Below are 16,726 nucleotides of genomic sequence, written 5' to 3'. Positions count from 1 at the left end.
GAGGATTAACAAAGCTAGAGTGTCTGCAAGTGATGGAAAAATCCCCCACCATGGTTTGTATTTGCAGCTTTGCTAGGAGGAGGATGCTGTGCCACCTGCCTGCATCCCACTCACTGCTCTACCTCTGCTCTTGTGTTTTCTTACATAACTGCCCAGACCATGTGGTCAAAACTGAATCTGTGATCTGTGTTTCCCTGAGGTTTAGCAGTCTCCATGGTCCCTTCTCTCAGCCCGTGTGGGGCAAGTTTGAGGCTGTTGGGAGTAAGGCTGGGATTCATCCAGCAGCGTACTGGTATCTCGGTGTGTGTGCTGACAGCTGGCTGGTAGCTTGTAGCTGTGTCCGAGCGTCCCACAGGTAACTTCTGCCAGGGCTGCAGAAGAGCATGTCTGAGCCGTGGTGTTGGGGGAAGTGCTTCTGCCAGCCCTCCATATGCTTGGGCCCTTCTTTTGGAGGTGATGTGGGTACAGAGCTGTTGCCTTCTGCCACAGGACTCCGATCGCCAGTCTTCAGGAGAGGCTGAGATGCTGCTGAGGCGCTGTGAGAAGTAGTAGAGGTGGCTGCTGTCCTCCCACCAGCTGATCTCCCAAGCTATGTTTCTTCTCTGGCACAGTTTTACTCTATTGCTGCATTGTCTGGGTGCTTCTGTGAGACCAGGAGTAAGGTTTCTGATGGGCTTCCTGGCATCTTTTCAGTTAGTTCAAGGGTGCTCTCAGACTGTCTGCTGCTGCTGCTGGTTCCAAACAGAGCCTGAGGAGGAAGTCTGAGTGCAGCAGCATTCAGGAGGGTTTTCTCCAGGAGCTTTACCACACATCTTAAGAGTGTCTGTCTTCTGTCCAGATTTTAGAGGTGCAGAAAAGATCACCAGAAGACACTGAGACAGGTTTATGCAGGTAGGAAGGGCATTCACCATTAATTTTTGCTGTTATTGTGAAACAAGGGTAGCAAAATGCCTAGGCCAAATACAGATTAGAATCTTCTTAGCTAGAAATGCAGCTAAGGAGAGTGTAGGAGTTGGGTCCTCAGGGACTGCTTGCTTGGCCCTCAGATAGGTGAGCTTCTGTATTTTGGATTCAGAAGTTGTGACCTAGAACCATGGCTGGCTTTAGAGATGAGGACTTGGGCATCACTGTGGCACTGTAAGCTGGCTGGCAGCCAGAGGAGGGACAGGGGGCCAGCTCACGTGTTTGGAGAAAGCAGACCACTGTGTCCTGTGCTAGCTAAAAAATCTGTGTCACCACTGGGTAATGAGCTGCAGAGATCCACTGACAGATGCCTGGCTCACAGGGACTGAATCGTCTCCAGGAGAGGGATCAACACAAGCAATCTTGGTTGCTAATATCACCTCATCATCAAGCGCACCTAAGAAACAAGCAAGGCCCCTAGGCTTTGGGACGAGCACTTAGATAAAGGGCACTTTTTTATTCCTTTGATGGTGAAGATAATGCTTGAATCCACTGGCTGTGTCTCCTCTCTGGCTGATACTGCCTTGCTTTCAGGAAGACCGCTTTGCTCAATCAGCTGGACTGGCTGTTCCTCACCTAGGAGTGCACACCCTGGAGTGTCAGTGCTGCTCAGCTATAGTTGAGGTGCATACATTGGTGAAAGCATTAAGCCAGTGGTGTTCCTCTGTCTCCTTTGGCTATTGCAGAGAGTGAAAATAGATGCAGGTCCCTGCCAGAACCACATCTTGGACCTCTGGGCTAGAGGAACCCACTGTCCACCTCCTTTCTGTGCTTGGAGGAGCGATGGAGTTGCTGTGTTTTCCTTCTGCTGTGTGTGCAGGGGCTGCTGGAGCACGCCACTTGCAAGCACACACCGTCCCGTTCACTATGTGTTGTCTGATGTGTCAGCATTTTACCCCTTTCTCTTCACATACCAGTCAAGAGACTTGGCTCTTCCTTGCCATGTTCTCGACTCTTCTTAGGTTCATGCCGTTTCCTACCTGACTCCTCCACAGCCCAAGGGTGCTGTTCATTGCTGGGAAGGTGTTCCCTGACATGGACAGGCAACCTGCCAAGTGAGGAGTATTTAACCTACACTGATGGGCTACTTTAAAAGCTTTGCTGTAGAATACAGAGCCACTGCACGCTGGCAGAAGGAATCAGATACCGGAGAAGGAGCATCTCAAGTCCTTGTATATTGCCCTGGGTTAGTTGTGAAAGTGTTGCAGTGCTGTAAAAGAGGAGGACAGTGTTACAGACAGCCCAGCAGAAATCTCCGTCCAGTGATTACTTCCAAAACAGCAAGCAGGCTAGTGATTGCTTCGTGCTGCACTCTTTGCTAAAATTTTGCTTAGTTGTAGCCTGAGAGTTGTGCTTAAGCTTGAAAACAAATGCCGTGTTTTGTGTGGTGGAAGTCAGAACTTCTGCCCCAGACCACATCTCATGGGTGCGCTCCACTTTGTTCAGAGCAAGGAGATGTCTCCTGTTCCTTGCCTAAGTACAATCCTGCATGCTGCATTGTGTTGGGGTCTGTCTAGCCTGCAGTTTTCTTCTGACCACGGCAAGCACAGAGGCTGTGCAGGGCCAGGACTTGAGCACGGTTGCTTCCTAGACTTCGGCTGCCTAGGCTTCCCCAGTATGCAGAACAGCTAAACTAGGGTTGTCCCTGCTCAGGCCTTCTACAGCTCATTGATGGGTCTGTTGTCCATGGATTTGCCTAAGTCCTATTTTGTCCTGCAGATAACATCTGCCTCCATCACCTCCAGTGGCAATGAAGCCCTGAAGTAATCTCTGTGCTGTGCAAAGTCCTTTCTTCTGTCTGTTTTTTTAACTGACCCCTTACTCATTTCATGGAGTGCTCCTTAGTCTTGTGCTGCAGGATTGGGTGAACAGGATTCCTCCACACAGCTGATCCACCTTGGAATGATTCTTTCAGATTTTGGTCACATCCTCCTCTTCCTTCTCCTCTCCAGCTTGAGGAATCCCAGTCTTTCTTGTAGGGCAGCTTTTCCACTCCTCCGTTGTTTTGGTTGCCTTTCTCCACTTCCACTCTCTTCTTCCTGAGATGTGGAGACAGAACAGCACAGCAGTACTTGAGATGTGCTTGCTTTGAGATTTATTTGTGGTTCTACCTTGGTATTTTGGCCAAACCCATTTCTTTGTGCAGGATCTGTGGCCCATGCTTCCTAGCAGTAGCAAAACATAAATGGAAGTTATATTGCAGTGCTTGACATGGAGAATCTAGAGTCTCGGCGTACCTTGGAAGCTGAAGATGCTGCTACTGGAGTGCTGCAAAACCTGCCTTGGCACTGAAGGCAGCAGTGTCCCTAACAGACGTAAAGTTTTGTTCCTGGAGTTTATCCTTTCGATTCCTTGAAGTGATCCACTGGGGCATCTCCTAGCTCTTCACCTAGAAATGAAGCAAAGTCTTTGTTCCCAAACAAAGTGCCCAAAGCTGCGGGGAGAGCCAGGCTTGAGAGACACTGCAGAGCTGTGCATAGATGCCTCCTCTGTCCTTTGGTCTGTGCAGGGCTCTTCCTTTGTAACCTTTTTTATTCCAGCACTGATCGTCTGCACAGAGGGAGGAGTATGGCATCATACAAGTCTGGGTGGTTATTTGTTCACAGGGCTTTGCTTTCTTATTCCATACTTTGTTTTCCTGCTGCTGTTGTGCCCTTGCTACGGGATGTTGCTATTTCAGGGAAGCAGAGCGCTTGTCCTTGCACGATGCATGGGACTCTGTAATGAGCAGCCCTGCAACTCTGTATAACACAAGGGAGAAAAGACTGGATTTCCCTTGAGGCCTCATGGTACTTCCTACCTGCATGCATACTAGTTGAAATTGCAGTGTGCTACTAAGTTAAGGGGAAGATGTGAGAGGGCAAGGCAAGGTCTGGTTTTGCGGGTAGCAACACAAAGACTGTTTGCAGGCAGCTTAAGGGGGATGCCTCCAGCATTTTCTGTCGCTCCAAGGGGTATCCCATGTGAGTCCTGCTCGGCCTCACAGGTAGGGGAACACACCATAGAGCAGCATGCAGTTATCAAACTACTGGGAAGCGTGCTGACGAGCTGGATTGTTTTGTACTGGGCTTCCTGTTAGACCCAAGGAAAAGCCTTAGTCAGTTGTGTGCAAGCCCCAGCTCTCATTAAGCTTGGCCTTTTTGGACCAGGACCACTTGTGTCTTGTGTCCATGCTGAGTCCATCCCTGGTGGGGAGAATCTGTGCACTCACTCTCTTCTACTTACTGCAGTGCCTCCGCCATGGATCTGCAGCCATCAAAGATTGGCAGTTTGTTTTGCCTGGGGGCAGAGGTCTGGGTTGCTGGCCTTCCGTGCCATACCTAGAGAAGCTTCTCATTCCCGTTTCTCCTTTAGACTTTAGGTACCGGAAGCAGAAGGAGTCTGCGAAGGGTAAAGGCACAGAGCTACGATTGAGGAGCAGGCTTTCCCCACCCCCTCGAAAATCTCAAGGACGCCCAGACTTTCGGAATGGCTTCTTCCTGGAGCCCTCCAACAGTTCTCCTGTCCAAGAAGAGCTGGAGAAACCATCAGGAAAACGCAAATGTAAAACCAAACACCTGGCAGGGATCTGTGATGAGGGGAAGGTATGGCTTGGACAGATGAGGGGAACACGTGTGGGGAGAAGAGAGAGAAGGGGACTCCTGTTAGTAAGACACGGCCACATGTGCCAAGGAGTTGTATTCCATTATTTTTCAGGGGAAGGGCTGCTGGAACCAGCCCAAAATGCGCTCTCTGAAGAAGCCCCAAGACTTGTGGACGCTTTGTAAGTCCCGTCGGGTCTCAGGGAGTTCCCCTGAATTGCCCATGGCCCAGAACATTCCTCCTGGAGCTCGGCGGCTGATTGTGAACAAAAATGCAGGGGAGACCCTTCTGCAGCGAGCAGCTCGATTGGGCTATAAGGTGAGTTTTGGTGCCCTTTTCTGCTCTGTGTCTTGGGCTGCCTTGTCTGGGTTTGTGTGTAACCAGGCCTGCAATGCTTTTGTCCATGTAGGACGTAGTGCTGTATTGCCTGCAGAAAAAGAGCAGTGATGTGAACCATCGTGACAATGCTGGCTACACAGCTCTGCATGAAGCCTGTGCGCGAGGCTGGATCGACATCCTCCACATTCTGCTAGAACACGGTGCCAACGTGAACTGCAGTGCACAGGATGGCACAAGGCAAGCCAGTGAGAGGGGAACATCTGGGGAAGCACTGAGAAGCGTAGGGGCAGGGAGCAGGGCGTGTTTTTCAGGATGAGCTGTTGGTCATTGCTAGATTTGTTTTAACTCAAAACAGAGCGTTTGCTTTGCAGACCCATCTAGTCTCTTCTTTTTCTGCTAATGCTTCTGTCCTTGCAGGCCTGTCCATGATGCAGTAGCAAATGACAACCTGGAAACCATGTGGCTTCTACTCTCCTATGGTGCTGATCCCACTCTGGCCACTTACTCTGGGCAGACAGCTGTGAAGCTTGCCACCAGTGAAGTGATGAAGCGCTTCCTCTGTGGTAGGTGCCAAGCCTGGGAGCAGCAGTGCTTCCATCCGTCCTGTCTGGCAGCATACGGGACCAAATCTAGGTATCAGATGTTTTAGAAGTACTTGAGCAGCAGGTGACTGAATAATTTTAGTTCTGTCCTGTCATGTGTATGTTGTTTTACCACCCAAACCTTGATTATAGAATTGTATATGGTTTTCCAAATAAGATGCAAGTCACTTTTCAGTCTTTAACGTGCAAGGAGGTGGCAGTGACCTCTCGTGGTCACACAACTGAAGACAGTACTGTGTATGAGGCTTGGAGACTGTTCCACAGTTCCCAGTTACACTGCACTGCATAACCTGAGTGAGCATATTTTTGCTGCCAAGTGGTGATGCCTTCTACTTGAAAACAGCTCTGCCCAAATGCTGCCTGCCTGCTGTTGTTAGAAAGGACCATTTTGGCTCCCTATGGCCCGGAATGAAGCGTACCCGCTTTCTGTGCTGTTTGTGTAGAAGCAAGATGAGTGTTGCGTCTTCTACATCCCAGCAAGGAAGAGACAGCTAGAGTAGCAGTGGTTCCCAGAAAGATACAAGGCAGAAAGTCTCCCGTGTTGAAAAAAACTTGTTTGCCACTGTCTGTCTGAGCTCCTCCAGGCTTAACTATACATGCAGGTGTCGGAGATGTAATTTTGAACTCAAATCCACCCTAAGAACCTTTCTTTCCAAGCCACTTAGTGTTGTCCATTTTCTCTTTTCAACTTCCGTTTCATGTTCTCAGGCACAGGGTCGCGTTGTCCTCTCCTGAGGTACCCTTCTTGCAAGTCAGGTTTCAGCTTTCCCCATAATGCCTAACTGCAAAGTGGGGAAAAGCAGCAGAGGTGAACTGGCTCACCCCAGATCAATGGATATGCATGCCAGGGTCATGCTTTGACCAGTAGCTAAACGTTAATCCTCTCCATTTTTTCTCTTTAGATTACCTTTTGGATCTCCAGGGGCGCACTGATGGGGATCCTCGAACAGCGTGGGACTTCTACAGCAGCTCTGTACTAGGTGAGCTCATTCTATGCCCTTTCATGTACTGTACATATATACATTACTGAAGGGGCTAAAACTTTGAAGCCTCGTCTTGTTTGATCCTATATTGCTTTACATGGGCAGTGGGGTGGCGGGGTGGGGAAAAGCTAATACCCAAAGTCCAGAGCAGAGAGAAGTAATGCTAGGTAATGACACATCACTCACTCAGGTCTGTCCGTGTCCTTCCCAGCTCATGTCTTAGAGATCTTGCTGTCATGTTGCATGCTGGTAGTTGCTCCTGAAAAGGACATTTTCTTTGGGAAGCTGCACGTGTAGATCCCTCCAAATAGGCTGAACACGGTGTGCAAGGCTAGAATCCACATGCTGCTGTGCCTCCTGAGGGTCTTTGGGTATCGATCCAGGAGCATGTTATTCTTGTAGCAGTTCTTGCTACTCCCCAGCTAACCAGTCATCAAGATAAACCCAAGGAAGGCAGAGGACATACTTATTCCTTCGAGGTGTAGAAGTCTTGAACTTCCAGGTTCCCAGAGCTGCCCATCCCTCTCCTCCGCTTTGGAGGGGAGGCACTCATCCAGGTGAGGTCCTCTTCTTACAGTGCTGGGCATTTCCCAGTGAAGGCATGATTTGTACCTTTTACTGTCACTTTCTGAAATTGTGGTTACCATCTTAGAAGTTTTCTTGAAATGATACAGGCACAAGGTCCACAAATTGTTCCCTGTGTTGCTCCGTTCCCCAGGGGTCCATGAGTGAAGATGTTCTGGATCTAGCTGGGGGACTGGGCAGACTGCAGTGTCCCTCCCAACCACTTCTGAGACAGGAGATCAGCACTGTCAAGCCCTTCATAAAGACTTGGGTTACGTATGCTGGCAAGCTAGAAGGCTGTTGATTTTAGTTGCTCACATAGTCATTCCCGACATCCTCCTAGAAATGAAAAAAATCAGATACATATGGAAGGGTACTCTTGGTAGAGGACTTATCCTTGGAGGACCGTGGTGTCTCTTCATTTCAGAGTAAAAGAAATTCTTTACTCCTAAGAACACTTTATTTGTAGGCTTTTGCACCTCAGGCGCACCAAGAAGACTGTTCAAACCACAACCTCCTTCCTCTGAATTTCTCACTCCTGAAACTATTGCAGTCCTTTAAGAAGAAGCCTCTTTACCACAAGAAAAATAGTTATTCTTTGACTTGAATATTTTAAAAGTAAAGATATTACCTCTTTTGATTTGTCACTGTTTCCCACTTGGATTCCTCTTGATAAACAAGGGAGGAAAATTGTGTGTGGTTTTGTGGGTAGGAGAGTTTGGCTTGCTTTGATTACTACAGCATGCTGAGTTCTTGGTTGCCCAGAGAGCTGATGTGCTTGAGTTCTAGTATCTGCTTGTGTCCTGTTCATCAGCGTCCTTTCCTCTTGAGGATCCTGGCATGAGATTTAGACTGCCAATTGTCATACCCTCTCTAGGAGGCCCACTGCCACATGCAAGTAATTTAGAAATGTGCCATCTTGTTTTTCATATACCCTAATGCCTGAAATGGAACGGGTGGATCTTGGAAAAGCAAGCCAATTGTGTTTTGTTCAAATTAGCTGCTTGTCTCAGTTCTTTCATTTCCCTAGCCCTTGTCTTGTCTTGAAATATCTTGTCTTGCATCATGTCTTCCCACATTTCTGTCCTCCACCCCATAGGTAAAAAAAAAAAAAAAAAGGCTTTTTTTTTTTTCAATAAGCAAACCACCACTGAGTCTTTGGTGTTTCTTGGAGGAATGCAGGAGTGCTGGGATGCCATCGGTAGTGGCAGTTTACCACTCAGAAAGGCCTTGCTGAGACCCTTGGCTAATACATGGAAAATCTCCCCAGGGAGCGCTGGGCACTGCACTTCCTTTCCTTCCCCTGGACCTTAGTCGAGATTTTCAGAGTATTTCTTCAATTGAGGGTGGAAAAAGACTACTTTCCCTGTCAGGCATGTCCTACCTCTTGCATTGGGACTTCACACTAAATCCTGGCCACTGTGGATACGTCTCGGCTGGGTCTCTGTAATTCATGTGGTGCCATCTGTCAGGTTTTGTCTTCCATCTCTCCTGTGCTACCTGAAGCTGGTTAACAAGCCAGACAAATCCCACATTATCTGCCTGTACCCTTCCCTAGAAATGTCATTTCATCCTCGTTGCCGTAAAGATCCTTCCAGTGTGGACTGGCCTGATGCTTGCATCTCAGGTGCTTCAAACTTTAACAGTTACCTCTGCACAGCTCTTGGGAGAACATAGGTTCCTCCCAGACATCAGCGAATATCCCTGCAGAAATGTCAGTGATGCAAAATGTTCTGAAACCCTGTGGCTTTGGTGATGATGTGGGATATTTCTGTCTCTGGCTTGGAGAGAGGGTGACAGAGATCCCAAGCCAAATCACCACCACGCTGCAGTGAGAGGCTCAGTCACACCGCCCCTTCTTTTGCCCCTCAGCAGGGAGTGTTCCCAGTGCTGCCCTTGACACTGCCTTTGGGAGGCTGCGTGGCAAGTTGTGGCAAGGAACTAACTCAGTTGGGAAGTAATCCTTTATCCTGCCAGGTCTGTTTTCAGCGGGCACAGAAAGGGACCTTCCTTTCCATCCACACCTAGATCAGCTTACAGCAGTGGTGAAATGGCAGCATTAGACCACTGTCACCTGTGCTTTGCCAGGGCACTGTGTGAGTTGGCAAGGAAGGGCAAGATGCCTGAGCCTGTGAGAAGGGGTTGGTTTCTTTACAGTGGCGTTTACTGAGTGTTTTGAAATGGGTCCTTTTGGCTTGGTTACCTTCAGCAGTCACCTCGGGTCACCAGGAGCAAATACTGCCCAGGGCAGGGGATTACCTCATTCAGCTCTGGAGTAACCGAGCTGCTCCCAGCTGTCATAGGCAGCAAACCAGCTCAGCAGAAAAAAGTCCTCCTCCTTCAGTGGTTCAGTCCTTCAAAATTTGCCTTCCATCAGGTCCACTAACTGAAGCACAAAGCATTGCATGTCCCTCAGGGTGGAGGAGAAATCCCAGGCCCCTGCTTGATCTGTTTTTATTCTTTGAGGCAAGAATGTTGTCCACATTTTCCTTTAGGTCTGCACATCTCTGGGAGCCAAAAGATAATGAGGGAAGCCAGGGTGTGGGATCTCTGAGGTCTGAGTCTGGTAAAGTCATCAGCATCTTGGACTTCACACTACTGTAGTTCCAGATACAAAGTCCCACGCCAGGGTCTTGTTCTACACCTGGGAGTAGCATTGTTGTGTCTGATTGTCTCCCTGTTACTCTGCAGTGGTACAGAATGTTTCTGTTCTTGTCGCAGCTTTCACTTGGGCTAACGGACAGGACCGAGTGTGAAGAGTTTTCAGGACAGACATTGGACTGTGTTGCCGCATTAAATGCATTTAATTCTTTTTTTCCTGGGTTGCTCAAGAAATTGGAATTTTTTTGGTGATAGCATCTGAGCTTTGCCTAGCAGTGATGTCAGACCAATACTCATGTCACTTATTTTTGTCCTATTCTACAATGAGTTTTGAAGATTTAAGTACTCTGTTTTTCTGTTTCTTAGGGATTTTTTTTTCCCTTGGCAGGACTAAGAAATTCCTTCTTTTTTTTCCTGAGACCCTGTTTGAGCCTGTATCTCCTGTCATCTGCTGTTGTTTCTTTATTAAAATAACATTCTCACTGGGTGCTGGATTGATTTGTAGAGCAGTATGGTGCGTGGAGCTTTCTCATGCAGCACACCATAAGATTTCTTTTTTTCCCCAGCCTTTTCTCTTGCAGGTGGTATTGAACTTTTGCGTGATTGGTTTATTTGCTCACTAGCACATTTGGTCTGACTTCTTTCTGTAGAATCTGAACTCTATTTTCTGGAAGTTTTTGGAGTTACTCTCTTTTATCTCAGCGGGACAAAAACCACTCTGCAAACCTAAGACTATTGATACTTCTTAACAATGAAATCCAGACAGCAAGCTGTTTTTCAACAGATGGTTTTTCAATTCAGATTAGTGAATGGTAAATTTAACTGCTTTTAAATGGCTGATGGATCAAGTGCGCTATTTGCCATCTCTTATGGACACAAATCCTGCTGAAGCTGAGGTACCTCCTGGAACAGCCAGCTTCAAGCCAGAAATCTGCAGGGCTGATTCTCTGAAGTCATGCTTGGTGTTGTTTGGTTGTATTAGTCTTTAGATCTGCTGCTCAGTTTGGTGGCACAGCCTTGCAGTCCTTACTTAGACACGGTTGCTGGCACACACCTCTAGATAACCTGCTGACAGTTGTCAAGAGTGGAATCCGGATGGAGAAGTACTCAACAAGCAGAGCGCAGTGCCTTCCTTTATAGGATCTGTGCAGAAAAAGCACCTCATACATCCACCTCCTGCTCTGGCGCAGGCTCTGAGGACAGCTGTGCTGGCAAAGCAGAGGGGACTGAGGCTGTTTCAGGGAGAGCCTGGGGGCCAGCACGTGTTTGGCCCAAGAAAAGACTACCAGTCAAAGTGGCTCGTTTTGCAAGCAGGCCGTGCCTCGTCTTGTGTGCGGGATCAGTGTAAACCTAAAGGTTGCTGCTATGACATAAGATGTTCTTTCTACCTGATGCGGTCACCAAGTGGAGTCTTGCTGTGCAGAGCAGCCAGCGCTCACACAGAGTTCCTCTGAGATGAGGGGCTCGAAGGAGAGCAGGAAGAGCCCCCGGGACTTGGCTCTTACAGTTGCTGTGATGTTGTGGGAAGGTTCATGGGAAATTGCAGTGGTAGCCGGTTCAGCTGGGCAGAGCTGTTCCCCAGGGAGTGATGAGCACTGTCTGGTGTGAAACTGTGAGTGATGCCAATGTCTCTTTTGCTTGTTGCAGAGGGGAAAGATAGCATTGGATGTGATCTTCTGCTCAACCCTCCAGGAAGTTCAGACCAGGAGGAAGAGGAGCAAGAAGCAGACAACTTCATGTTTGAGTTCTCAGACAAGCCACTGCTTCCCAGCTATAACCTCCAAGTGTCAGTGTCTCGGGGGTGAGTATCTTTTCCCAGAGCAGAGAGCATTTGGGTGACATTAATGCTGGGCTGGAGGGCGAGCTCACAGAACAGAGCCCTTGAGCTTATGAGGCTAGCAACAGTACAAGAAAGCCTTAGGCTGCTCTCCAGGTGAGAGATAACATGAAATATAAAATTCATACCCGCCTGGGAAACTTTGAGAGCCCAAGCTGACTGTGTGCTAAGGAGACAGGCCATACAGAGTTGCACTTGTGTCCTGTAGACCAGAAAGCACTCCTCCAAAGGAGATGATACCTTTATCCCTGTTCTGCAGGTAGAGACTGAGGAATGGTGCTATTGTAGCTTCCCCAGAAGGAGCAAATTGCTGCTGCTGCAGCAGTAACCCTCTTGTGGCACACTCCCTGTCATGAGCCATCTCATAATGAAGCATTGGACAGACTCTTACTTAGAATAATGTGAAGGTAGAAACGACACTTTGTGAGCCCCAAGTCAGAGAAGCAAGTAGAAGATATAGGGTAAGATGGAATTTGTTTGACTGATTGTGTGATCCTCCCCCTCTACTCTGCCCTGGTGAGGCCGCATCTGGAGTGCTGTGTCCAGTTCTGGGCCCCTCAGTTCGAGAGGGAGGGAACTGCTGGAGGGGCTCCAGCGGAGGGCTGCCAAGATGATGAGGGGACTGGAACATCTCCCTGATGAGGAAAGGCTGAGAGAGCTGGGTCTCTTTAGCCTGGAGAAGAGAAGACTGAGAGGGGATCTCATCAACGTCTACAAACACCTTAAGGGCAAGTGTCAGGAGGATGGGACTCTTTTCAGTGGTGCCCAGTGACAGGACAAGGGGCAACGGGCACAAACTGCAGCACAGGGAGCTCCATCTGAGTACGAGGGAAGAACTTCTTTATCTTGGAGGTGACAGAGCACTGGCACAGGCTGCCCAGAGAGGCTGTGGAGCCTCCTCTGGAGATATTGAGAACCCGCCTGAACGTGACTCTGTGCAACCTGCTCTAGGAGAACCTGCTTTAGCAGGAGATTGGACTGGGTGATCTCCAGAGGTCCCTTCCAACCCCAGCCATTCTGTGATGCTGTCATTCTGTGATTCTCAGAAGTCCATCTCTGAGGTGGTCACCTTGGCTTCTTGTTGCAGTCAGCAAAGACTTGACGGCAGGATTTATCCAAATGAGGGCAGGAGTAAACATGGGGCTGGTCCTTGGTCCTCTCCCCCAGAGTTAATGAAAAGAGGAGAAAGAATGAGGGACTACAGGTGAGGGAGACCTATACATGGGGGAATCGAGCAAGGAAAGACCCCTTTGGTTTCGGAAAAGACGGGTTTAAGGGACGACTTGTTTAACACAAAACTGAGAAGCAGCACAGGTAAAGCCAAAAGGAATAGCTGTTTTTGTGTCATCTGTCTGATGCCCGCTGTTCTGTACCACAGGTGGTCACAGGCTTGGTGTCCCCTTCACAGACAGCAGCATATCAGTCATTTCAGCTCCTTGAGGTTAAGAGCAGCTTGTGTACCTTAGGTGGTGCTTTTCCTTCAGATTCAGGTTAGAGACACTGGGTTGGAGGCAGGGCCTTGTAGGAATGCAGTCAGCGTCTGGCAGTGTGCATCTCTTGGGGTCCTGCTGCTCACGTTCCTGCAGAGTTCTGGCTGTGCGGCAGCATGGCAACCTGCGTTGCTTGGGACAGACCTGGCCGCCCTCAATGAGCAGGCGGGGGTAGTAAAGGATCTCCGCGTGCAAACCTGCTGCAAGCCTCCCTCTCTCCTCCTCCTGATGCTGCTCCTAGCCCTCTTTTTCTCCAGCAATGGGCAGCAGTGGCTTGCATTGATGGGTCCCAGTAGATTGTTTCCCCTCCATCGTGGGGAAGGCTACATCAGGGCACAGCGCTGGAGCGGTCCTCCCTTCTCCACCCCTTCTGACACCATGGCTCTTGGATTTGCCGGGATTGCAGCGGGGCGAAAGGCGACTTGGAAGAGGCAGCAACAAAAGTGCTACTTTTCTGTTTAGTGAGTTTCTGTGCCTGCCAATTTCTGTCCATCCAGAGGGACACATGCGGCACCCAGGAGAAATGGCCGGGTGGGAAACGGAGCCTCTGGTGTGGCATTGCTGGGTGGGGATGCTGCCGGGACACCGTTGGTGGCATACCTTCCACACCGATGTTCCTGTCCTGAGTGCTTTAAAAAGCTGTGACCTGCAAAATAGTGATCAAAGCGAGGTGCATCTCTGAGCCTGGGTCCTGTACGTGTGGTCTGCCCAGGCCCCGCGGAGGAGGACCCCACGGAGAATAGTGCCTGGGCCTCAGCAGCGGCGCTGTGTCGCAGGGAGGCAGTGAGGTGGGCATACTCCTCCACCCCTAACCCACCATCCCCTTGCTGTCCTTGCAGGCCCTGCAACTGGTTCCTCTTCTCCGATGTGCTCAAGCGGCTGAAGCTGTCCTCCCGCATATTCCAGGCCCGCTTCCCACACTTTGAGATCGCCACACTGCCCAAGGCGGAGTTCCAGCGTCAGGTCTCTCTCAGCCAGGTGCTGGCACAGGAGGAGGTACAGGAGAGTCCCGAGCCGGCGCAGGGTGCTGCAGAGACAGTGGAGCTGGTGCACTACGAACCCGAGCTGCTGCAGTTGCTGGGTTCAGCGGTGGAGTACCAGGCCTGGAGCAGCTGACGGGGACAGATCACTCCCTGCATCATGAGGCAATAATAAGGACCAACGGGAAGTAGCCCTCTCAGCGCCAGCAGCAGGGACCCGAGTCTTTGGCCAGCCAATCCTCCTCTCCTCAGGGTCTCCTCTGGCTGGGGAGAGAGGACCCTTGCCTCCAATGACTTCCCAGGGTCCCTTCAAAACGAGCAGCGGCGGTTGTGGCCATCGGCCCCATGCAGCTACAGTGGGCAATGAAGCCCCCCTCCACGGGCTGTTTGAGCCAGAGCTCATGGGGCAGTGACAGCTCCGGCTCCACCGAAGCGAGGGGTGGTGGGTGCCGCTGCCTCTCCCCACCTAACCCCACAGAACTGCGCCTCTCTGTTTGCTCTCCCCCCCCGCAACGTCTTCCATAGTATTTATTTAATTAGTATTTAATTTGTAATGTTTCCTTTGTTTTTGCTGAGTCTGTATCACTGTGATGGTGAGCTCTGGGCTAGGGGATGAGGGCTCCCTCCAGCCCCTCTCCAACGCTCCCCGAGGCTGGTGCTCCCCCTGGACCAGCTGGCCCCTGAGCTGTGAACCTGGGGGGGCCACAGCCCTTGAGAGCCAGGCTCTCACACCTCAGCTGAGAGCCTGGGGACAGTTGCTTCCCTTCGCTTTGGAGCTGACTTCTGCTGAAGGTGCTCACCTGCCAGCTGAGAGCCAGCCCCCTGCTCCACCCTCATGTCGGGCTCCTTCCTGCATCTCATTCGTGCTGCTGCTCCCACTCCCCAGTGGCTGTTGCACGGGCAGGCACAGCCCATGGTCCCCCAAGCGCACCCCACACTTCTCGGCAGCTTGTCCCCCCACCCCGGGGTCTCTTGTCACTGCAGAAGCCCCTTCCTTGCCCTGCGTGGTGTCTGCTTGGCCTCGCCCCGCTCCCCATGCCCCTCCTGTGTCACCAGGAGCAGTTCTCTGGGAGAGAGCGGGCATGGTGCCTGCTGCCTGGGCATGGGGCAGGGCTGCTCTGCTCCCGGGAGATGGTACAGTTTTATTGTACAGGTGCTAACAGGACTGAGGACGGGACAATCTTGGCTTTTCTGGCTCTCGCCTGCTCTGCAGTGGGAGCGTTGGGTGGGGTTTTCTTTTGTTGGTTTGTTTTTTTACTTTGTGTTGTGTTTCTTCCCAGCCAGGGCAGGCATTACTCCTTCCCCTTGGACTCCCAGCTGCCAGCCTCCCCTCCCAGGGGCCAGGCAGCACCTTGTTTAAGCCGAGGGTTTTTTGCCTTTGGGTGTGTATTCTGGTTGCTCTTTCTGATTTCTGTTTTATTATAAGCAGCAACACGCTGTGGTGTCAAAAACACTGATGTACAGAAAAAACCTGCATCAGGCCGCCCGTCTCCTGCCTTTTCTTCCTTTTCCCATGTCTGATGCCCACTGCAGGCAGGTTTCCTTGCGTGATGGCCCGAGCCTGTGGCTCCGCAAGGGGAGGCAGTGAGGCTGCCTGCCCACAGCAGCGGTGTGGCTGGAGACTGGGGCAGGCACCAGCTGCGGTGCCTAAGCAGGCAGCTATGTTCTTTTTGCGCTCTGTAACCATGGAGCAGGGGGACATCACCGAGCCAGGCAAGCTGTTGGGGAGACTCTGCTGCTCCTCCCAGCGCACAGACGCCTGCTTCTGCACTGGTGCTGGTAGTGGAAGCTCTGCAGCTCAGCCCAGCTGTGCCCAAACCCCACTGCTGGTGGCCAGTGAGCTGTGTCCAGCTTTAGTGCCTGGCAACCCTGGCTGTGGGGCAGCCATTTTCTGTCTGGCTTCACCCTTGGGAGCAGAGTGTGCATAATATTTGTTATTTGTTTCTTTTGGAAAGACCCATTTTACACCTGCTTCCCTACTCCCCAGCCCAGGTGCGCTCCAAGGCACAGGGATGGCTTAGCCTCTGTACGTGCCCAGGATGTACCTGTATCCTGAAACTGCTCCTGAAAAGATGCAGAGAGGCTTTAAAGAAGGGAACAGGGAATGAGATGGGAAGCTGGAGTGCAAGAAATAAGCCGTGGATTTATAACTAGGTCCATGTGGGTACTGGTGCCGATCAAAGCCACTTCAGAAGACTGGAAGTCCAAAGGTCACAACAGGAGGCTAAAGGAAAAGGCAAAGGCAAAACTGAGTAGAAAATGGCCCAACTGTGTTGGCTGGTGAGAGCAGAAAGCCCCAAACCAAAACTAGATATCCAGGTCAGCAGCAGACATTTAGCAATGGGAAGTAACACGGCTGAGCAACTCGGTTGTTACCTACCCCTGCCTTGACCATAGCAGTGCGCAGGATGCCAGCTCAGCTTTTTGATATACTGCAGGCAAAGTGGTGCTGATACGAGGAGCCCGAGAGCCACACAGCAGAGCCAGCAAGATTTCTGAGAGCCTCGCAGCACAGCACCAGGCTGGTACCTGAATGTACTCCAGCCTGACGAAAAGAGCTGCTGGTCCAGGGATACAAAAGCTGTTTTGATCCCTGCAAGCAAAGCATTGCCTGGGTATGACTTTCAGAATGAGAGGCACAAGGCCTGTGATTGCTTCTGGCAGGTCATTCACATGGCTGTAGAAGAAGAGACCAAGGGCAGCAGGAGTGCCCTGGCAGTGGGAGTAGAAGGAAAGTCTTGATCACGCACCACTTTGGGGGGGGGACGGACTTGACCACAGATGG

General features: G+C 50.7%; 1 protein-coding gene across 5 annotated transcripts in view; it reads left to right on the top strand.

Annotated features, from left to right (window-relative positions):
• Nucleotides 1-15,423, top strand: part of LOC129785562 (BCL-6 corepressor-like protein 1) — a 31,119-nt gene extending 15,696 nt beyond the window's left edge. The window contains exons 8-14 of one of the 5 annotated variants that reach the window (XM_055818024.1): nt 4,318-4,547; nt 4,660-4,863; nt 4,955-5,121; nt 5,302-5,447; nt 6,389-6,466; nt 11,282-11,435; nt 13,801-15,423. In XM_055818024.1, coding sequence (XP_055673999.1) covers nt 4,318-4,547; nt 4,660-4,863; nt 4,955-5,121; nt 5,302-5,447; nt 6,389-6,466; nt 11,282-11,435; nt 13,801-14,077 — 1,256 coding nt within the window. In that variant the 3' untranslated portion in view covers nt 14,078-15,423. Of the gene's footprint in view, nt 1-4,317; nt 4,548-4,659; nt 4,864-4,954; nt 5,122-5,301; nt 5,518-6,388; nt 6,467-11,281; nt 11,436-13,800 lie in introns of those variants that run through there. The other 4 variants (XM_055818025.1, XM_055818027.1, XM_055818026.1 and 1 more) reach the window with 4 other exon arrangements.
• The last annotated feature ends 1,303 nt before the right edge of the window (nt 15,424-16,726 follow it).

The sequence above is a fragment of the Falco peregrinus genome, chromosome 13 (assembly GCF_023634155.1).
Source record: "Falco peregrinus isolate bFalPer1 chromosome 13, bFalPer1.pri, whole genome shotgun sequence".
NCBI lineage: Eukaryota > Metazoa > Chordata > Aves > Falconiformes > Falconidae > Falco > Falco peregrinus.
The sequence above is the reverse complement of the archived record's forward strand: the minus strand, read 5'-3'. Positions and strand labels throughout refer to the sequence as shown.